Consider the following 21,619-nt stretch of genomic DNA (forward strand, 5'->3'; position numbering starts at 1 on the left):
AGTGTTTTAACAAGAGTATCAAAAGCTATAAGGGCAGAGATGATAATATTTGTGTTTAATGTATTTCTGTCCATAGCCCTTTAGCTGAGTCTTTTGAGCAGTTTGGCATTAGCTTTTGTGATGGATAATTTTTCTTAATATTTGTCACTCCTAAAAAATTTACAACAGTCTCAGAAACAGTGGTTCCTGTTTTGCATTATAAATTGTTTGTTGTGTGTTGAAAGACATTTGTGTGTATGAGTTAGTACAGCAGTTTGTTTAAATATGTATAAAGAGGTACTGGGGCAGTTTTGAAGTGATAGGAATCAAATGAGACATATTTGCTTGGGAAAAATTACTTATGTGAAAATATTAAAATAATATCCATTTGTGTGTGTGTATGTATATCTATCAGCATTTCAGCCTACAAGTGAAAAGATTTATTTCCTGTTGAATACCTGCTCTTTGTGGAATATTTAAAATTTTAACCTTTTTTAGTGGATGTAAAGAACATTTAGTTGACATCAATGGGAACAGAATTAGGCCTTCTGAAAGCTTAATTTGTTAGGTGTACAGTTTTTGCCTTTACTTGTTGTTCAACCTTTAACATCAAAAATTCATACTGATATCGCGAAGACCTAGAACATTTTCTTTATTATTATTCCTTAATGGAGGAAATCTTGATTCATAGAGGAAGGGATTAATGGAATGCTGGAAGTGGTGTTTAAATTCCTTGGCCCCTAAACAAACAATTGTATACAAAAAGTAATAATGTAGTGCTGTAGAGCACTTAGGAAACTTTAGTTGTGTATATTTAACAGTTCTACTTATTACTGTGTACTTAAGTTCACAGATATGTCCAGACCTAGGGAGCATAAATTTTTTCTACTCTATAGCTGGAAAAAGACCCCAACAAAATAAAACTGTGCTCCAGGGCTAAAGCTATATATGCCAGGTTTAGCCCAGAGTATGTTTTTGCAGCCAAGTTATAAATCCCCTTAAGTAGGGGTTTGCAATGGAAAAAGTGACAGCCCTGTTCCCTAAACAAGCAGCTCTACCTGGGCCTGATACAGTTGGGATTAAAATGCAATCAGCAAGACTTTTTTTTTTTAATATATAGTGAGGTTGAATGTTGATTATTTTTAATGATGTGTTTGAATTATGTAGCAAGCAGGGCATTTTCTCTCCTCTTCCCCTCCTTCCCTCCAGTTTCAGCTAATTTCATTATGTTCTTTTTTTAGGAGTAAATTGCTTCCTTGTGTCTTTGCAGTTTTGTTAGAAAATTTCACTCACTCCTGTTTGATGGCACAACTAGCTAGACTGGTGAATGAATGGGGTGTAGGGCACCTTGCATGTTCAGAGGCTGATTTCTGGCAGCTGCAAAGGAAGAAACGAGAGTCCCTGAGTCTGCTTGGGAGCGCACTGTAGCTCTTCTCCATCAATCACAGCATGCTGAGAAGTGTTGGTAACTTCCCACCACACTGCCACTCTCAATGCATTAAAAAATCCTTACGTGTAGATACTTCTGCTTAAATAATTAACTAATGGATTAGTCTGATAGCTCAGCAGTTGCTGTAATTCTTAAAGAAAAAGCCCACAACAGTTTGTCTTACCATGCTGGAGGCCAGTTACATTGCTCTGAATTTTCCTGCTTGGCTAGGTTAAAGTGTGAGATGAACTCAGTTTCCTAGCAGTAAGAGCTATATTTACACTATGAAAATCATGAAGGAAAAAGAAGGGGGCACATAGAGGTGGTCATTTAACGGTGGTTAAATTTAGATTACTGTGTAGTCTTGCACTAGATGGAGTCCCTTAAAAGAACAAGGTCTGGGAAGTATATGATGAAGCTCTGTCTCAAGTACACATGTACAGAGATGTGTATGCACGTGTTGTATATTTACATGCTGTATGTTCTAGGATCAAATGTGGGTTCATCTACATTAGCATTGCAGTTTGTGTATGTAGCTAAAGTATTGAAGACTATCTTCAGTTATCCCCACTTTATGTGCCTTGGTTTGTGTTGTGGAGTGGACTTGGACAATGCAAACTAGATTCCTAAACCAGTGATAGCACTCCAGCCACTTTGGGCATTTGGTCCTGTCAGCTGACTTCAGGTAACCTGAAAGAAATTACTGAAACACAGGAGGTGGCAGGATTTAGTCCATAGCACTAATCGGGTTTAAAAATCTTCTCTTATGAGGCTGCGGGGCTCATCAATGTAGATGGTGTTCACATCTATAAGACCTACTGAGGTTATGCTTTTTTGTTTGTTCTGGGTTTTTTGTTTGTTTTTTTTAAGCCTGTGGTTTAAAATGCTCATTACAAATGGCCCTGCAGTCTTCTGTTGACACTTGGGATCTAAATCTGATGGGATGGTAAGCGTTGATCCTTGTCAGTGTTTTCTGATTAATTGCTTATTGCAATTACCGGTTTCTTTTTTTACTATATAAACTTTCTTGCATGTTTTCTGTAGGGTCTTTCTCAGTGACAGTGGTTTTGTTACATTTTAAACAACTGAGAAAGTTGTGCTAGTTAAAGTTTTTTATTAGAGCTTAAAGTCTGTGTTTTCTTAAAATGTCTTGGAAAATTAGATTTTTGTCTTTTTAAATTCAAACACACAAGCCTAGTGCCAAAAAAAAAAAATCCCAACAAAGAAACAGATGAGAATAACATAAAATGCTAGGAAAGATTTAGGCTGGAAGAAGGAGTGACCAGAAAACGAGTCAGAGGAAGCTGAAGAGAGTAGAGACATAATGTAGCAGTAGTGACGACATCTTGCAGATGAAGTTTAAGTCTTAGTGATGCACGTATACATCAGAAGCATGCATTAATAAAATTATGCAAGCTTTGCTGGAATCCTAGGTAAAATTAGACTTTCACATTAAGCTGGGAAAGATACGTATGCCAAAAAATTAATAAAATAATCTGATTGATGTTCTTTTAATTATCTTACTGTGTATGTGTGTTTCCCCTTCTGTGCAGGTAAATGGTGTTCAGCTATACGGAAAGTCACGTCGTGAGGCAGTCACTTTTCTGAAAGAAGTGCCACCACCATTTACATTGGTTTGTTGTCGTCGACTTTTTGATGATGGCAGTGAGTCTCTTGTGGATGAACCCACTATGGAAGTTTCCCCTCCAGAACAAAAGGTAGACTTCTCATGTTATTCAGTTGTGTAAAAGGACAATAACTTTTTTAATTAAGTGCATGTATTTCTGAGAAAGTGATTTAGCTTTCTAAAGGCAGTGTTTCTGTTGTCCTTTTCGTGTTTGATCCAGACCAATCTTCAGTTTTAAATAACATTTTCTCAAGTGTATAGTTATATGAGGTAGTTTTGTATTAAATTGTCACACAAAGCTACCTTTGCTATTCACTTTGAGCTCATAAGGGACAGCTGGTGTTTCAGTGAGAGATAGTTCATGTTTGCAACTTTGGTACTTTTACTACAGTTTATACAGGTTGATCATTGTACTATAAATACAAGGTAGGTAAATCACTGAGCTAGCATGCTGACTATGTGCATCCCATTCATCATTCTTGCACTTAATAGGTGAGTGAGAGCTCTGAATTATACTAAATCACATCCTTGCCACCATTAGCTGATTACTTCCATGTTCTGAGTAGGTTTTTATAGAACTGGAAAAAAATGGAACTTAATGCTTCTTTTCATTGTGGAAACTTTAAAGTCTCAGACTAAAGCCTGACGGTTGTAGTGCTTGTTCCTATTTATAAAACGTATTTATACCTTGGCTTTTCATCTTTCTTGATATTTTCTGATCTAATTTCCTCTAAGGTGGGGAGTTTAAAGGGAAACATGGATGTTTCGTGGAAGAATAAGGTGTATGGTATCACACCTTTTTGTAAAGATTGTATTGATAAAGCAACAGTAATGTTAAAACATGCATTTTAAGTTAAACAACAAAGAAATGCCTTTTTGGAAGATGTATTATGAAGCAGTCCTTAGCAACAAGATTGGGTAACTTTACCTCTTTCAACAGTTTTTGTGCTAAGGTATAAAAGGAACTGTTTTTTCATATTAGATACTATTTGTATTGTTGCAATATAAGATTTTTTTTTTGTTTGCCTATTTAAATCCACAAGTATCAGATGTTCTTGATCATCTGGTTGGTCTTTTAGCTGTCTGTAGTTAATTCTTTTATGATAAGGTATTTATTTTTCCTTCATGCATCTAATGGGACAGCTGAAGTTCATCAGCATGTAACAGGTTAGTAATATTATAACAACTAATTTGTCTAATACACGAGTATGTATATGCCAGGTTGGGCTCTGATGCTCAGAATATGGAGGCGTAGTTCCAGGGGATTATCCAAGGCAGTGAGCAGAGAAAAACTGGATGCATAATGTTCAATGAAGTTGTAATTCTATAAAAGGTTGTTTTTTAGGGCATGTATGAGCCATTGATAATAAAAATATTGAAGGAATAACATTTGTAAAGAATGGAAAGACATGTATTTTAACTAGAGGTTTTACTTTTCAGGTGAAACCTGAGGAAGACATTAATCCTGAGGAGGAAGAAGGGGAATTAGCATTATGGTCTCCTGATGTGAAGATTATTGAACTGGAGAAAGACAAAAATGGTTTAGGATTCAGCATTTTAGACTATCAGGTATACTTTCTGTATAACTAAATAGTAAAAATCCTTTTGATCCTTTTTCTTATGTGAAGCTTTAAAATGTTTTGTGATGTTGATTACTGGGCAATGGACTTGGCACTTGGGCCTGGCAACTGTGTGGGGAAAAGTGATTTCTTTTGAGGCTGACTCTGCAAAGTATAGTGTAGAGCTTGTTCTAAACCAGTTTGATTATCAAGTATGAAAAATATAAAATCTTTAATCAAACTTCACCTCATAACTCTGACTTTAATTGCTAAATGTTGTGGGAAATTTGTTTTGTTTTTTTTTAATTTTGTTTTAAGGTGGACTGACTTTTCAACTATGAGAGTGGCAAGCAAACTTTCTTAGGTATTGCAACATCATTTCCTATGTACCAAATTTAGTGAGTCATTTTCTTTTTCTCTCCTCACTGCCCCAAATCATCTTTCATTTATAAATGCAGTATAGACGCATGCTGATCTGCAGTCTGTGATCCTGCTCGAGTCATGGGAAGATTCATTCGTGCTGTGAATCAAGCCATGAAAAGCAGAGTTTGGAAAGGTAGCTTTACCAGGGCTGTTCTTCACAGCCTGAAGGGAACATCTTGGTTGATGGGTAAAGTGGTTGCCAACTCAAGTTTCTGTAAATACAGATTTGCTTTAACAGACTTATTTAATTAATCAGTATAAGAATAGAGATTAAGAACCTAATTAATAATTTTTCAGTTATGCTTCTCTGTTTATACCCTTAAACCAGTATGCCAGAGATATGGGTAGAATTTCTGGGGAAGGGGGAAGCTGACTTTCAGGAATCACTCAGAGCTTTAAACTTCATTTGTCCAAGAACCACCACTTCAGGGTATATTATATTCTTAGTAGTTAAAACTACTTAGAAATCAACAGGCAAGTTTTTAATTGGGGGAAAGCCTACTAAAATTAATGAATCCTTCTTTCACAAATACTGGCTTCAATTAAATATATAGAAACTCAAAATCTGTATCAGAATGAAATGTTCTTCATATTTCTAGTCAACATGATATATTTTTAAACCTCTAGCCACCCTGTTTATAAGGAAATAAAATGGCTGGATTGCTCCTCATAATAATATACACATCATATCTGAATACCGCCTAAACACTGTAGTTCAATAAAATGTGTTCGACTGTTGTGCATAAATGTCAAGTGATATAAAATTCACTTTTTGATACAATAAAGCGTGAATCAGAATAAGAAAATATTTGAAGTATTATGCAAAACCATTAATTCTGTATTTTACCAGTGTGATTTAAGATTACTGAAAATAGATCCTGTTAGTCATTTTCGCTGACACATGTTGTGTTGCAGTGCCAGCTTTACTGTAGAGTTGCTAGGAGTCTTTACAGAGCAGTAATACACAGATTTGCTTTTAAGTTCTCATATAATCAGAATTAATGAAGGCTTTAATAACAGGCTTTTTATTTACTTATTCGCAGATGCAAATACATGAGCAATGTTGTGGTACTTTCAGCTAAATTTAAATACATTCTAATCAATTCTAAATGAGTGGTAAACCACTTAATCTCAGATCTTTATAATTTCAAGACATTTATGTATAAAGTATGCTCTTTTGTTTGGGGTTTGCCTCTTAGATCTTTTACACTTTTCATCATCTGCAGATTAATTTTTATATAGAGCTATCTGTGACTGTGTGTGTTTATGTAAATACGTCCATCATATTCTTGAGTGCAGGGCAAAGAAAATAAATAATTGTCCATGCTAGATTGGAGGCGGGGGAAAAAAAAGTGTGTAGTTCCTGGGAGGTTGTTCAGAATTCTTAAACAGATTTTCTGAGAAGCACAAAATTACACTGAGGTGTTTAATTGCGGCATAAAGGACCTGGAGACCTAACTGTTTCCTATATTTTTTTTTTAGTTTTACCCTTCTTTAAGAAATGAAAGGTTTTGTTTTAGCCGTGTATTCTCTGTTTTGCAAGAAAAGATTCAAACCGTGTAATGGCAAATGATTCCACTTGCACTATATATCCACTGCTGATTTTGCTCTTTGTGAGTAATCATAGGATTTGGTTTTATTTAGGAAGATGTGTATTCCGGTGGCCTAGCTTCATGGATCAGTGCTCAGGTGCATCAGCCTTTCTAGGCTCCCATTAGTGTTGGCAGAGGTAGGGTGGGAAGGAAAATACTTTTTAAGAAGTGATTCTGATCAGAAGGCCTACTCATGGTGCTCATAGTTACGCACATAAGGACTGACTCTGTCTAGCCATTACAGAATTTCAAGGAAACTGGTGTTACATATCCAGCTTGGAGGTGATGTGACTGCACTCTGTTGTTTTTAAGATCAAATTATTTCTGTAGCTGTTGGTTCAAATAGCTCTTCAGATATATTGGTAGGACTTCAGAAAGAGCAGTAGGAATGGTGAAGTAACATTACAGGGAAAAAAATGATGATGCACTATTATTCCATCTTTGTTTCCCACACAGTAAGGTACGATAACATCTTTGAGATGCTGCTGCAGTACTAGTGCATATCATCCCGTTTCAGTTGCTTCTTGTAAGAGCCTGGTGGCTGTTATCTGCAGTATTTAAGAACTCCTGAAATCCTGCTCATACAGATGTGCTTATTTATGACAGTGAGCGATACCAGATGCGCTGCAGAAGTGGAAGAATGTTAAGCAGTCAGAGACCAGGCTGCTTACAGTGCTGCTAAAGCTTCTTCCTACTGCTTTCCATTTGTGTTTGGTATTTGTTTTGAAGCGTGAGGCTGTTTACCTTTCATTCTTAATTTTGATAATAGAACCAGATGTGGTGCTGAACACTCAAAACTGACTTGGCGTAAAGGATATTGTGTCGTGCTTTGAAAAACAGTATTAAAAAAAACTCTTTGTGAGGTAGAAATCTGAGTATGTAAAAAAACTGAATGCTGAGCCCGAGAAATTATTACTCTGGTATATTAATTTTTAATGGACTGTCTTGCTAATAATGTTTCATCTATCAAATAAATGATAAGCATATCCCTAGCGACTGGCACAATATTCCCAGAAATGTAAAAGCATTATTCCAATGCCTACATATTTTAATGAACTAATTACAAATTAATTTTACCAATTATGCATAATCAATAGTATTTCTACTTTGTTCTGTATTTTCTTTTGTTTGTCGTTAGGGATTTAAATGCTTAAAACAGAGCCACTCTATTTTTGGAATAAGGTCCTCTTGGAAGGCCTGTACACGTGTTCCTAAAACTTCGGGATGCTACTAGAGAAAAAGAGTAGACTTGCTCTTTTTGCTATGTAAGAACTGTATTTATATAGGATACTGTTCGGCTTCCCCTGATCACTATGTATACAAAAGTCTTTTTTTGTCTTTTCTCAATGTTCTAGCTTGTAATTATGTGTGTGGTAGGAAATCTTAATATCTTTGAAGGTGTTGCTTTGCTAGCAAGGTCAATACCTGGCAAAAGGGGAGGGGGACAGGACCGCTGATCCTGTATATTCTTAAAATGATCGGTTTCATCTCCCAGTGCAATGGCTTGTTTAAAAAAGAAACATTGAAGATGTCTTAAAAAGAAATCTGTGTACTTTTCTGTTGTCACAACTGTGTTGGGATCTTGTTAAAACTCTGAGACTAGGCATTGCTTTTTCTTCATAACACTTAGATGAAAAACCTGCAGAAGGAGAGGTAGCAGCAGCCATGCCGACAGGCTCAGCATGCAGCGTGCTCTCTTCAGCTGATAAGGCATCGTGCTCAGCAGAGACTTGAGGAGCAGCATTGTATTGCTGGTGATTCTGTCTTAAACAGAGACCCTGCCTCCCTTTTGGCCATTAAAAAGGTGTGCTGCTCAGCCTTCTGGCCAACTTCTCCATGAAGTAATATACTCTACCTCCCTTAATTTCCTTGTGATTTCACTTGGAGACATTGGTCTCTTTTTCACCTCTTAACTGACTTTTATGTAGTGTTACTGGCACACTTAGCGGCAAGTATGTTTTGATGGTGAATGAGGGACCCAGTATGCTGTAGAGTGCTTTGGGGTCATCTGTGATGCAAGAAGCTACAGTAGGCGTATTTATTGCTCTTTATAAGTACATGCAAAAGTATCTAGCTTAACAGTAACTTTGTCTATCCTGAAGCTAAACCTCCTAGCCAGCAAGTCCAGAGCTAAGCCATGGTTATTGAGACCAATCCTTTTTCTTAGAAAGGAATTAAAATTGAAGAGGGCATGGTTTTGTCATCAGGTTAAAACAGAGGACAAATGCGCTATAAAAATGATGGTGAGCTCAGGGCATTAGAGCAAGAGGAAAGAAAAATCACTCAAGATGAAGACTTCTAGAGAAAAAGAAGAGATCATAATAGTATAAAAGGTACTTTGAGTAGCCCTGAAACAGTGTTCCCCAAGACCTGATGCATGCAGGCCAACAGATTCTGTTAGTAATGTTTTACAGAAATATTGGAAAAAACGCAGGTAGCTGAATTGCAGATTTCTTAAGGCAGTATTGACCAGAAGGCAACCTCAATGGTCTAATGAGCTTTTATCAAATTAAACAAAAAGCTGAATGGACTTTATGTGGAGCTTAATTTACTGTGCTTTGAAGTTGGGTTATTTTAAAGCAGCTCTTAGTGTGTGAAACTGGAGAGGGCAAGGGTTGGAATAGAGCGTGTGTTGACATTTTACATAGCTTTTAGGAATGCCTGGGAGATGCTATTTCTCTTCCTCTGTGCTTGAAAGGTGCCTGGCTGCTTTTGCAGAGTACCCAGCTGCCATAGAGACCTGTGGGGCTGTAGGAGCTCATGGACTCACCTGCTCCAAGTGGTCTTTGCCAATGTGGATGTAATATCTACCCATCCATGGAAGCAGTAGCAGGCATTCCAAGCATTGTTAGAAGCTTCATGTTTCCCAGATCTCAAGCAACTTGAAGTGTGCCTGCCTTCATCAGTGTGGGTCAGTGCTTAAGGGGTTCTTACTGTAGTCCAGCAATATGAACTCCACACCCGCCTCATTCCTCGGCTTATCTGTACTGTCATTAGAACTTTTTTCTTACTGTTGAACTGAAGTCTTTTTTTGCTGCACGTTCAGCAGGTTGTGTTTTGTCCTTCTCCCAGGGGGCATGGGAAACAATTGTTTTCTTTTTTGTAACTAAATCACTGCATAGTCATTCATGGCAGGAAGTGAAACAATTTAAGTGTCTCCAAATATCTTTCCTCTTTTCTTTATGCCCCAAACAAACAGGCTCCAGATGTAGAGTACAAAAAAGCAAACTGACTTCTTATTTGTAGAAAGCGGTATTCAGCTGGATTGTATATTTTTTTCTTTTTTTGGACTGTTCAACAGTGAAATGCAGGCTGGAATGCTTTGACATGTTGCTGGCTAAACGTTTGCCCTCTTGTGATAATTTGAGCTTTGTCTGTTTTGTGATAGGTTTATTATGAACAAAGAAGCATATTCATGTCCTTGTTAAGCACATTTGTACCTGATCATGTGATGGAAACCTGTGGCTTACTGGCAAAAGCTGCACAGCTGTATTAAAAAGTAATTTTACAATGGCTATCAGCTTGGTACTGGGAAAACTGATAAAGGCAGCTTTTCTCCCATCTCTACAACCCATCCATATTCATTAACATCAAAGTTCTGTAAGCCTCAGTACCAACTGTGTTGGTACTCATCTCACGGAGGATTTGCTTCTCTCCCCCTATGGGAAAGTTCTGCATCCTTTAAATCATATTAAGCTGCTTCATTTGTAAAATAATTCTTAATAGTGTGTCATGAATTCAATTCAGTGTAGCTTTTTGAAAAATTCTCTTGGAGTTCAGCTTAAATACCACTTTTCGAAACTGAAGAGCTAGTGAATGCAATTGAGCACATTCCTGGTAAAGTTTCTAGGGCGTTCATGATTAGTGGTTTCCAAAACCTCAGTGCACCAGTACTAAAAGCATTGGGAGACCAAAAACCGCTTTAATAAGAAATCAAGGAGACTGTGTATCTCAGTGTGAGATACAGATTGTACAGCTTACTGAGGAGCTGGAGAACTTGGATGCAGGTAATCGCGTTAGGGTTTGGGTATGTCCTGATGCTTGGCTTGACGGGTGCGGGTCATCAGTCTGACTCTTCCAGTGAAACCTCAAGAAAGAATCTCATGCACAGGGAATATCATATCCTAGGGGCATCCCTCCTGTCTTTCATGAGCTCCAACAGCCAATGCTCTCGACAATACCTGAGCTTGCAGAGAAACTGGTGCATTACTGAGAACATCTGTTTTTCTTTGATTTGTTGCATATCGTTGAAATAAATGCTAAGCAGTATTATTATTAACCTTTAGAAATGTTTTCCCTGCTCCCCCAAATTCTACCAATCTGGTGGTTCTTTTTCATTTCCTGCTAGGAAGAATAGCTTTTAATAAAAACAAAAAACCCTAAACCAAAGAAATTCATTATTGTTCCACAGATGTCTTCTGCCTGCAAGAGAAGGCGAGAATTTAAAGGGACAAAACTGTAGCTAGATTTTCTGTTAACTCTTGGCAAATCTCAGTAAGGATAAGATAATGTAGATGAGACTAGAGGACACTGTGCTTATCTAAAAGCTGCACTAGTCTTTCAGTGTGCATGTGGAGATGGAGCAATGAGCGTGTGAAAGCTCAACCCAGACAGCTCTGAATCATTTCCGAACCAATGAGATCTGAGGTATATAGTCATGCTGATGGATAAGCTTGAAGAATTCTCAAAACTTGTGGAAGTTATGAGACACTGTTTTGGTTTTTTTTTAATGCCTCACCCTTCTGGAAGATGCTGCTCCCCAAGTCCAATAGTGCTATTGCACTTTTCTTTCTGTTCTCAGTGTGTTTGGAGTAGCCTTGAAATTTTCTGCAACCTTTTTGCCTGCCCTTCTGTGTTCTCCACCATCCGTACTGTCGGAAGTCTTCTTTGGGCCACATCACTGTGTGCCTGTACTGTCTCCTCACTTTTCTTTTGCAGCTTTTTCTGTAGCAAATTTTCCATAATTCAAGTGCTTGCTGTTTATGGTGCAAGCTCTCCAGGCAGAGAGCTCTGGTTTGTGCAAAAACACACATTACACCACCACATACTGTTAATAGTGTTGAGGCTAACGCGCCTAACTGGTGGAAGTTCCTGCTGGGCTGTCTTGGTGGATTTTTAGTGCAGGGATGATCTGAATCTGAAAGCTGATCAAACCCAGAATGTGTGATAGGACCACTGAGTGTGGGTTGTGTAGATGATACCATTTATACTTTTTCCCTTGGATCATTAATATTTTCATCTTCCTCCCCCCCCCATTTTCTATCCCTTCTTTATCTCATTACACAGTGGCTTTCCTCCATTTCCTTGTGAGTTCAGGGATTTTTATTCTTATCTCTTTGACTTTTCCCTGCAGTCAGCATTCTGGAGCTGGCAAGTCTGAAAGTATAAGATATTAAATGGGAGTCCAATGAATGTGATTCAGTGACTTTAGCTCTATAGAGAGCAAATATGAAAGATGGATGAAACCTTAGGTTGATTGAGAAGTTTGATAAGTTAAAAGGTAGGGACATGCACCTGAGTCCACTGCACAGCGACGCTTTCAAAACTGCCATAGTCAGTGCCTATCTTTGATCTTTTTATTTGAGAGTAGCACCAGCGTGTAAGATCTTTTTCTTTTGATCGTCCCCTGGAGGCACTTTTGTCCCAACTATATGCTGCATATCCCTCTTCTGCAGCAGATGAACATTGACTGCATAGCGCTTGCCAGCTCTGCCAGACCTGCATGGGCTGGAGTAATTGCTGGCCACCGTGTTCATTCTTGTAGTAGCAGACTGATATGATTTCAGATTGCAGATGATGAAAGCCCAGTGTGGGAACCCCATTGTGCCACCTACTCTTACTTTGCTGTTCACTCGCCTCCCTTGGGTGTGACTCTGTTTTGGGTTTTTTCTTTCTCTGTGAACTCCTGTTTCTTTGCTGACATTTCCCACAACGGAAGTTTTGATTAATGCCGGCTGCACACCAGAGCTTCTGAAATTCATTGCTTTATTCCTTCACTGCAGATCAATAAATACTTATGTTTTATTTCCAGTGCTTTGCCTTACATCACAAAAAAGTTCAGTGTCCTTCCTTTAATACTGTTCTGTATTTAAGTTTGTGTAACTTCAGGACATCAGCCTGTTGTTTATTTCTTTGGTACAGTGAGTGTCTGTTTATTGTACAGTCTCTTCCTAAGTCGTCCTGCTGACTGCAATCTAATACAAGTGGAAGAGGCAGAAACAACTCTTATACGCTTTAAATTTCGGTCTGCTTGCTTATGCAGTGGATCTAACAAAGACTAGTTGAGCATTTTCTCAGGGATTTTTTTTTTAAGCTTTAGAGTACCTTTGGCAATTCCTAAGGCCAACTCCCGAAATACGTTGGAGTGAATGAACAGAAGGTTTGGACCTTAAGTCTCAAACCTAAATTGAGGCCACCAAAAGGAGAGTGTTGGGCTTCACTCGACAGCTGGTTCTTCCTCTCTTCTCCTTCTGTTGGGAAGTGCATGGTGCCTTTGAAAAGGCTGCAGGTTTCTTCTCATTCTTGATTCTTGGATCCAATTGGCATGGGTAGGCGTGTGGAGTGGGCCTCTAAAGGGGTCAGGGCATGGATGAATATTGTAACTTCACAATACAGGACATACAGTAAATGACTTTGTACGCAGTCCTGCCTTTGCTTACATCATAGTAAAATGAACATAAAATGCATTTGGTCCTTTTAATTGTGTGTGTTGCTTGTACAGTATGCTACACTGTTAAGTTTTGGAGTCTTTCAGTCTGCTATCTAACTCACTTGCAAATTGAAGATTTTTAAATATGGATATATATGTTAGACCTGGAAGTGGTCCCATGCAAAATGTAATGAAGCTGGGTTGCTCTGACCTCTGAGCTCTAACATGTGTTTGTTTTGGCTCTCTCACAAAAACCTGCAGCGTACAAATTGGCACTTGTAAAATTGTTCAGATAAATCAAAATTGGTTCAGGAAGAAAAAAGTTTCAAATTGTTTCTTTTGGGATTCTTTGCCATGCTATTTTTGATGCGTGTTTTCAGGGGAGTGTTTTTGTGGCAGCAGGCAGTTTGTTGCTTGAAGAAAACTGAAATAATCTAGGAAGTCAGGCTGGCTGAATTTAGATCTCGAGCGATGCCAAAACTAATATAGCCTGTAACTAAGTGAGAGTGACTTTGCACAGTGCATGTCAGTCACCCGCAGCGTTGTCTTACATTGTCATAGGAGCCTTTAAAAAAGGCAAACACAAACAAAACCTCAGAAAACGCGGTAGCTGCTGACATCCACTGGAGCTGCAGCTCCAGCCTCCTGCACCCGGCGCTGGGGGCCGGGCTGGGGGGCCCTCTCCCGGCTGCTGGGGAATCCTGCCTTTGGGAAGGACGGGAGAACAGGCTCTTGTCGTTTTAATTTTCCACTGTAAGCCGCGCTGATTGTGTTTCCAGGTGTGCTCTGACCTCTGATAGCTGAGTGTGAATCCTAGGTGCCCGTGGAAAGCTCAAGTCCCTCACTTGAAGCCACAATAAACTTACTGGCTCCAGCGTCGTTGCACGTAGGACTCTGTTAACTTGGTGCTCCTGGGACCCTTAACGTTTTAGCAGAGCTTAGGTTTTTAAGAGACTTCATACCGCTCCGAATCCAGGGATCCTAGAGGCAGCAACTGCAGTGGCCCCCGCTTGACTCTTTGCACTGCTAAATGAATCCAGAGCAAATGAAGCTCTGAAAATAAGAAAAATTTGACACCTGGGCTCCAGGAAACATTTGTGGATTTTGATGAGGAGTAGTAGAGGGGAAGGAAAAACCTATGGTTCAACATAGTTAAATATATGGTGTGCTAAGTATGAATAAATTGTGACTATTTTAGACAAGTTCATATACTCTATGGCTGGCTCAAGTACAAAGAAAAAGACAACAGCTACAACATACGAGTTCCTCAAAGGGTTACCTGGAGGCCGGTGTCCAGGGCTGCTGCTGGTGCGTGGCAGTGGTCAACTTTCACCATTTATACAAGTGGCCTTTTATTTTTACATGTAATTCTTTTTAAAAAAAGAGAATTTCTGTCCGCGCTTTCAAGTTAAGAGGTTTTGTCTCCTGATAGCCTTACTTTGCAGTCTGATTCCTTTCCTCATTGTTCATAAATGATTCATTTATGTAAAGGAATCCTTCAATAAACTGAAGTTAAAAGTTCCTCTTTAAGTGTACCAAGCCCAGTTCATGGCCATTATAAGGTGAACAAATTGCATGAGGCTGACTTGTGCACACTCCCTCTGTTGTAATGCAAAGTAATATAGTAATTTCCTGAACTATTGAAGTTGTGTCACTTATTTATTCCAGCTGAGTAACCGTTACAGCAACATCTTAGCTCTGGGTTTGGGGAGGGAGTTTCTTCAGGGAGATTTTCACAGAAAGGGTCATTGGACACTGGAACAGGCTGCCCAGGGAGGTGATTGAGTCACCTTCCCTGGAGGTGTTTAAAAGACAGATGGATGGATGAGGTGCTGAGGGGCATGGTTTAATGGTTGATAGGAATGGTTGGACTCGATCCTGGGGGGTCTTTTACAACCTTTTGATTCTGTGATTCCCAGCCTGTAAACTCCATCCAAGTGAATGAGCCTTTCACTTTAAAGAAGATTCTGAAATCTGGTCCTGACTGCTAGTGACTAAAAGTCACTATTATCTGGCTTAATGTGAGCCAAGTAAAATGAATTGGGAACATTCGGCTAGGTGTGCAGCTGCAGTAAGTGCTGTTTTTTAACCTCGGATGGCTCTAGCTGGTCTGTTAACATGGATGTGGCCCCAAAGTCTGTCAGGGCACTGTGGGAGTGAACTTGCCTTTTGTGGTTAGTAGAGAAAGTAAGTATCTGTTTTTCTGCCTGCTGCCAGCACTGCTTTCTTTCAAAAACAAGACAACAGCCCACGCAGTGCAGTTGCACTCACCACTTACGAGATGTGACAGTGAATTCAGTGTTTGCTGTCTTGTAGGTGTTGTTCTTTAGGATGCATTTGGATTTGAATGGAAATCTGAAGGCAAGGTTTACAAACAACATTCTTTTGTTTTGGTAAGAAAAGCACTATGCAATCCACTTCTGCAATCACCTTCATGTTAAATTGTAGGGAGTATGTATTAATGATTACACCTTGAAATTTAGCAGGTCTGTGTCTATACGTGTGGCTTTTGTTGCATTCCTCATGGCAATAGTTTTGCGATTCACAGTTACTGATGGCAAACGCTCAGGGTTTTACAGCAGGCTTAGCCCTGTCCCTGTGCAGTTTGTATTGCTCTTCTCTTCCTGTACAATAGCTCCCTCTGCTTGAAAACAGCAGTGAAATTATAACCCATGTTTCGTATTTGCCTGATCAACGGTTTTTAACATGGGCCCCTTTTTTAAGGTTTCTGCTGCTGCTGGGCTTCATGAAGCAATTCTAGTACCTGGCTTATGCTTGTGCATGTTGAAAAGTAGCAGCAATAGCCATGTTGTTCTCAAAACTTTCCTGCGTAGAAACTGCGTGTGTTTGCAGGAACTCTACGTTTTAGCATGAGGCTTAGAGATGTTTGGAACACTTTTTCAGATAAATTATCTCTTACCAAAACATGATGATTTATTGAAGCTGAAACAGGACAGTTTCTCACCCAAAAATGTGGTCATTAGGTCACTGACCTTGAATGAATGGTGAGATTCACGTGTCTTAAGTGGTTCTGATCTGGAACCTGAAAAAGTGCAGCTTTGGGTGACACAGAGCAGGGACTTGAACCTGGTTCTCCCACATTCTCAGCCAGCACCATAATTACTGGGCCAGTCATTCCCTTGCAAATTTTTGTCAGGTTACCTGCATCAGTAAGGACAAGTGCTGGTTTTGTTTCGTCCGTTTTTTATTAGTTTAGCTAAGCCAGCAAAAGTCATATTATAAAACCTATTGCATCAGCAAAGGTGTAGTTTTGCTGAGAGAGCATTCACCCATTTAGGGAACCGGCACAAACCTTGCTTGCCATGGCAAGATGAGCCCATGATAGAAAACTTGCTGGGTTGGTTGTATTAGCAAAGCCTTCCTAATGTGAACAGTGCCTTACTTGCTCAAAAATGGCTGTCTCAACATGATCCTGATTTTGCAAAGAAGTCCAAAAGGCTATTTTTATTTTGCATTGGAGCAAACCCAAAATTTAAAAAAAAATCTCAAAATTCTGTGTCGAACAGAGTGTTTGTTCTGGCGTCAGCTGTCATCAGGATGGTTAGGCATGTGGTTTTGTCGGCAAGGGCAGGCAAAGCTACTCAAAGGGCAGCAGTAACTTTACATTTTCAAAATTCAACACACTTTAAGCAAAACTTCTTTTTTACATCATGGAATCCTTTGGATTCTTCTTCTGGAGTTCCTGCATTTGGGTTTGTTTTCTTTCTAAAAATTACCAAAGTGTAAGCAGAATGTGGATAGCTCGCAATTTGAAACAAATGAAAGCCTTTCCTTTTGTATTGTGTGAGGCAGGTTTGAGCATCAACAGCCGGACAGCCTAAGCATGTTGGCATGCGTTCAGTAGGCAGAGAACCATTGCGCAGAGGGAGGTTGCTGGACTTGATTATCAAGACATGATACTCGCATGGAAGCCTCTTCTGTACAATGCAGATAGCCAGTGTCTGGGAAGATTATAAAATGGCAGGATTAAGCGGTATAGCAGGAGAGGACTATTAGTAATAGGTATTGAATTCAGCTTCAGCGTGGTTCTTCCTGCTGAACTCTTAATTTCATTCTCCAATTTCAGCCAATTACAGACATTACATGCATTGCATCATATATTTGCACGTACCGTAAAAAAAATGCTCACTTGGAAAAGCAATGTATGGTTATATAAAAAGTTGAAAAAGCATTTCTGTTTTCAAATTAACACTGAGGTGCTGAATTCATGGTGGTCTTTCTGATTTGAATTTTGTTTGGGGATTTGGGGTGGGTTTTTTTTGTTTTTTTTTTTATCCCTTCTGTGCCCTGAATAAGATGCAAGTCCTGAGGGGAAAATAGTACATGATTATGCATTTCAGGACCCAGTGCATACAAGGAGCATTTTGAACTTTATGAGCCCTGTGCAAGGGGAAGAAAGGCTGATTCTAATCTTAAAAAAAGCAGCAAGGAAACAAAAAAAGCCCTACCTCTTAAATTTGTTTTGTGTCTCTTTCTGCCTCTGTATAATAAGTTATGGTCCTTTCATTGGATTGGGGGTGAATTTTTAAATAGCTGAATGCATGATAGAAATGGTACATGACACAACACAAAGGCTAATGGTGGAAAAAAAATTAAGTGGATATCTTTGCATCAGTTTACAGCCACTCCAATGTGTATAATATTTTCTTCTTCACATTCCTCTGTACTCACCACTATGGTGTTCCTTGTCTTCAGCAATAAGAGAATTACTTTTCTGTTGCTGTCCCCTCTGTTCTCTGTTAAGGAAGCTTCGTGGGTGGAGAAAATGTCTTTTGTAAGTTGCCATGCAGGTTTGACAAAGCAGGAACACTGCAGTAATATAGGAAACGTATACTGCTATTTCTTCAGTGGTTTGGGTTTGCTTTTCAATTTTAATTTAATAATATTTTAAACCGAATTTCTAATCTTGCAGTGATTTCTTTTAACAGTAATTTTGCTGCCAAGAAGCCCTCGAATAGCATGCAGAATGGTTATTTTATGTAACATTAGCACATAACAGACTGGATGGAGGCTCGTGGAAAAGTGCCAGTGTTGTTTTCTGTTCGCAGGTTGCACTGTCCGTTTGTTTCTATGTATGTAAAAGGAGGGCAAGCAGGGCATCAGTCAGCTTTTAGATCTTAAAATTTCTTAATGGATTAGGCGAGTGATGGAATATCTTCCTACTGCAAACCTTTCTTTTTGTAACCTGTCAGCCTTGGCACTTAGCAGGCAGTCCTTTTGAACATCTCGGCAAACTGAAGTTCTGTAGCATTAGATGATGAGTGAGCTTAAATGCTCTTTATCTACTCCAAATAAACATCATCTTTCAGGAGGCTTTGTCTTTTTTTTTTTTTTTGCTTTCTTTCTTCAGGATCCCTTAGATCCGACAAGAACAGCCATTGTGATCAGCTCGTTGGTGGCAGGTGGAGTAGCTGAACGTGGGGGTGAGCTTTCACCAGGTGACCGCTTGGTGTTTGTAAATGAGAAATACTTGGACAGCACCACTTTAGCCGAGGCAGTGGAAGTACTGAAATCTGTGCCCCCAGGTACAGTTTCTCTTGGAATCTGCAAGCCTTTGTTGGTAAGGACTGATTTTAAATTTGCCCTGTTTGATTCTGTGACGTGTGTGGACTGGGTTGCAGTATTTGGGGTGGAGTGGAAATTCAGGATAGAAATAGCTATGCACATGGAAAGCAACTAAGTTTCTATGTGTACGCCTTGATGTGTCCAGCAATTCTGGATAGATGGCGGATGAGCAACTCAATGTCCAAAAGGTCTGACTGGAAAATTGGTGTTCTCAAGTTCCTCCTGAAAGAATATCCACGTGATATCAGAAGACATGTCTGGGCAAACATGCGCGCACTGACTCTATGTATAGATGTAACGTGGTTCAAGCAGTTCAGCAAATAAAATATGTGCTGAAGTCCATTTCGCTCTAAGACACTGCTAAGTGCTAGCTTGAGCTCCACTACATCAAAGAAACTTAATCTGTTTGAAGTCAAGACTGTAAATTCAAGTAGTATTTCCTTTTTCTAGAGTCAGGGCTTTGGAACAGACAGTAGTTTACTTGAGAACACTGTAGTATTGTTCATCAAGGGCACCCAGGCAAAAATTAATTAAAGTAAAGCACCGTCTAATAGAAAGTGCTTGTAATTCAAACTGGTAGAGGAGTGGGGAAATAGGAATGTGGGAAGGCTGTTAAATATATTCTTTCCTTTTCTAAAAAGTGATATTACATTGTTCATAGCCCTGTAATTCATCCATCTTTCCTACACATATCTATTTTTTTTACTATATCTGTACTAATATCTTGAAAGACTAAAAGCTGTTGTCTTCATCTTCTCCACTTATGACTTTCCTTTTTTTATAATTCTGTATCTTTTCTAATGGATGGTTCTCCCTCTCCCTTTTAGGTTATTGAAAAATGTGAAGTGTTTTTTTGTTTGTTTTCCGGACTCATCATTTTAATTGCCTTTCTTAGGGAGAAAGCAAAGAGGAGGAGAGCAACATGCACAGTGTGGATTCCAGCAACATTAAAACCAGCCCTGGTTCTCCAGAACCAATAGATAATATTAATTTCTCAATAATACTTGAAGCACCACAGGTATTTGGTTACTCTTTTGGTTTGGCTTAAGTTCACATGGGCAGGAAATGGTGTTTTAAAGTTAAAAAATACTGTGTCCTTCAGATAAGACTCAATTATTGTGTAGACTTCAGGCTGGATTCCCCCTGAAAAAGGCTCTAACAGATAACCGTATCCTAATTGTATTGTGAACACTAAGCATATGCATGGCACTTAGCAATGCAGTTCCCAGGCTGCCTTGTCAAATTTACTATGTCATTAAAATCCCTTGGGTTACCTTTGATATGAAATATGAATGCTGCGTTATTAGTAGCCATAAGTAGTTGGTTCAGGTTTGCAAAGGAAGTAGGGTATGAAAGCAGAACACTTTTTATTATAATGAAGCAAAACAAAAAAGTGGTCCGGTGTATAAGGCAAGCTTAAAATCTGTTTCTTATTTTCTGAGAAATAATTCTGTTTATTGTGGGAGGATGAAACACTAAAGATAGCGAGAAACTGAGATACCAGGGTAACAGGCAATAATATTGCAAAACTGACCTGTGTAGAGTTAGAGAGTGTAGATATTTTTGAATTTTCATTTGTTCTCCAGAGCTTTGCAAAATTTGAATTAATTCACATTGATAGATACATTCTTTTTAGACCTAAAAAGACAATACATAAAGGATCATATGGAACTGTAACACAGTAATAAAAAACAATTTCTAGATTTTCTTGTTGCTAAACGTGTCTACATGTCTCTGGGTGCAGTGTATTTAATACTGAAATGGCATGTCAGAACCACCAAAAGGAGCAATATTATGAGGTATATGTAGGTATACTATGTAGAGATTAGCTTGGACATGATATTTATTGATTTTCGTTATGTAAAATGGAGTTTGTTTTTTTCTGAGTGCATAGGAAGGGTTCCTGGCAGAGCAATTAGTCCTCTGCTCTGCCAGCTCGGATTGTTTCTCTGCTTCCTAAATAAAACCAATGTTATTAAATATTTTTAAATAAAGTATTTTTTCTTAAAGTCCTGCTGAACATAGAAACTGGAATGATCAATTTGTACAAAATACATGCAGTGATGTTTGCATGTATTTTGGGTTTTTTTATGTATGACAGCATTGATAGTAGCTTTGAACTGTGGCGTAGAATTTTCATCCGTTTATTGTCTTACCTGCTTATACAATAGCCAAGTGGTGTGTCATTGTGGTTTCCACTCCTGTGCACTAGCATTGTGCTGACGAAGCCGACTTAAAATCTTCAAGTTCTCTTTTTACAATGTGCCACAACAGCAGACTTTACTGTCACGTTTGCAGTATTCCCTGTCCTTTGGTAGCGTCTGCTACTGCAGTGCAGCAACCTGTGATTATACACACCTAAATGCTGTATCAGGAGATGGTAATACAAATTATTGTGTGGTTTCTTAGCTAAATCCACTGGTTTATGTAGTGACAAAGGTGGTGCCTCTTACAGAAGTGTTTGGAGAATAATGCTGCAGAAGTGAATGAAATGAAAGATAACATGAATGAGATGAAAGATAAAGTCTGTGAAAGATAACAAAAAATCTTTCTATAAATATATAAATAATAAAAGGAGGACTAGGGAGACCGTACAGTCCCTATTGGATGCAGAAGGAACAACAGTGACAGGGGCTGAGGAAAAGGCTGAGGTACTTAATGCCTTCTTCGCCTCAGTCTTTAATTGTAAAGAAAGTTTTTCCCTTTGTGTACAAGCCCAGGAGTTAGAGGAGCAAAATGAGGCTCCCATGATCCAAGAGGAGGTGGTCAGAGCCT

The 21,619-nt window shown here is 38.8% G+C and overlaps 1 protein-coding gene across 1 annotated transcript in view; it reads left to right on the plus strand.

The window, feature by feature from the left end:
- PATJ (PATJ crumbs cell polarity complex component) overlaps nucleotides 1-21,619 on the plus strand; it is a 157,702-nt gene that overhangs the window by 34,304 nt on the left and 101,779 nt on the right. The window contains exons 16-19 of the mRNA XM_069861943.1: nucleotides 2,962-3,126; nucleotides 4,476-4,604; nucleotides 18,630-18,839; nucleotides 19,740-19,862. Of these exons, the coding sequence (XP_069718044.1) occupies nucleotides 2,962-3,126; nucleotides 4,476-4,604; nucleotides 18,630-18,839; nucleotides 19,740-19,862 (627 nt within the window). The remainder of the gene's footprint in view (nucleotides 1-2,961; nucleotides 3,127-4,475; nucleotides 4,605-18,629; nucleotides 18,840-19,739; nucleotides 19,863-21,619) is intronic.

This window comes from Phaenicophaeus curvirostris, chromosome 8 (assembly GCF_032191515.1).
Source record: "Phaenicophaeus curvirostris isolate KB17595 chromosome 8, BPBGC_Pcur_1.0, whole genome shotgun sequence".
NCBI lineage: Eukaryota > Metazoa > Chordata > Aves > Cuculiformes > Cuculidae > Phaenicophaeus > Phaenicophaeus curvirostris.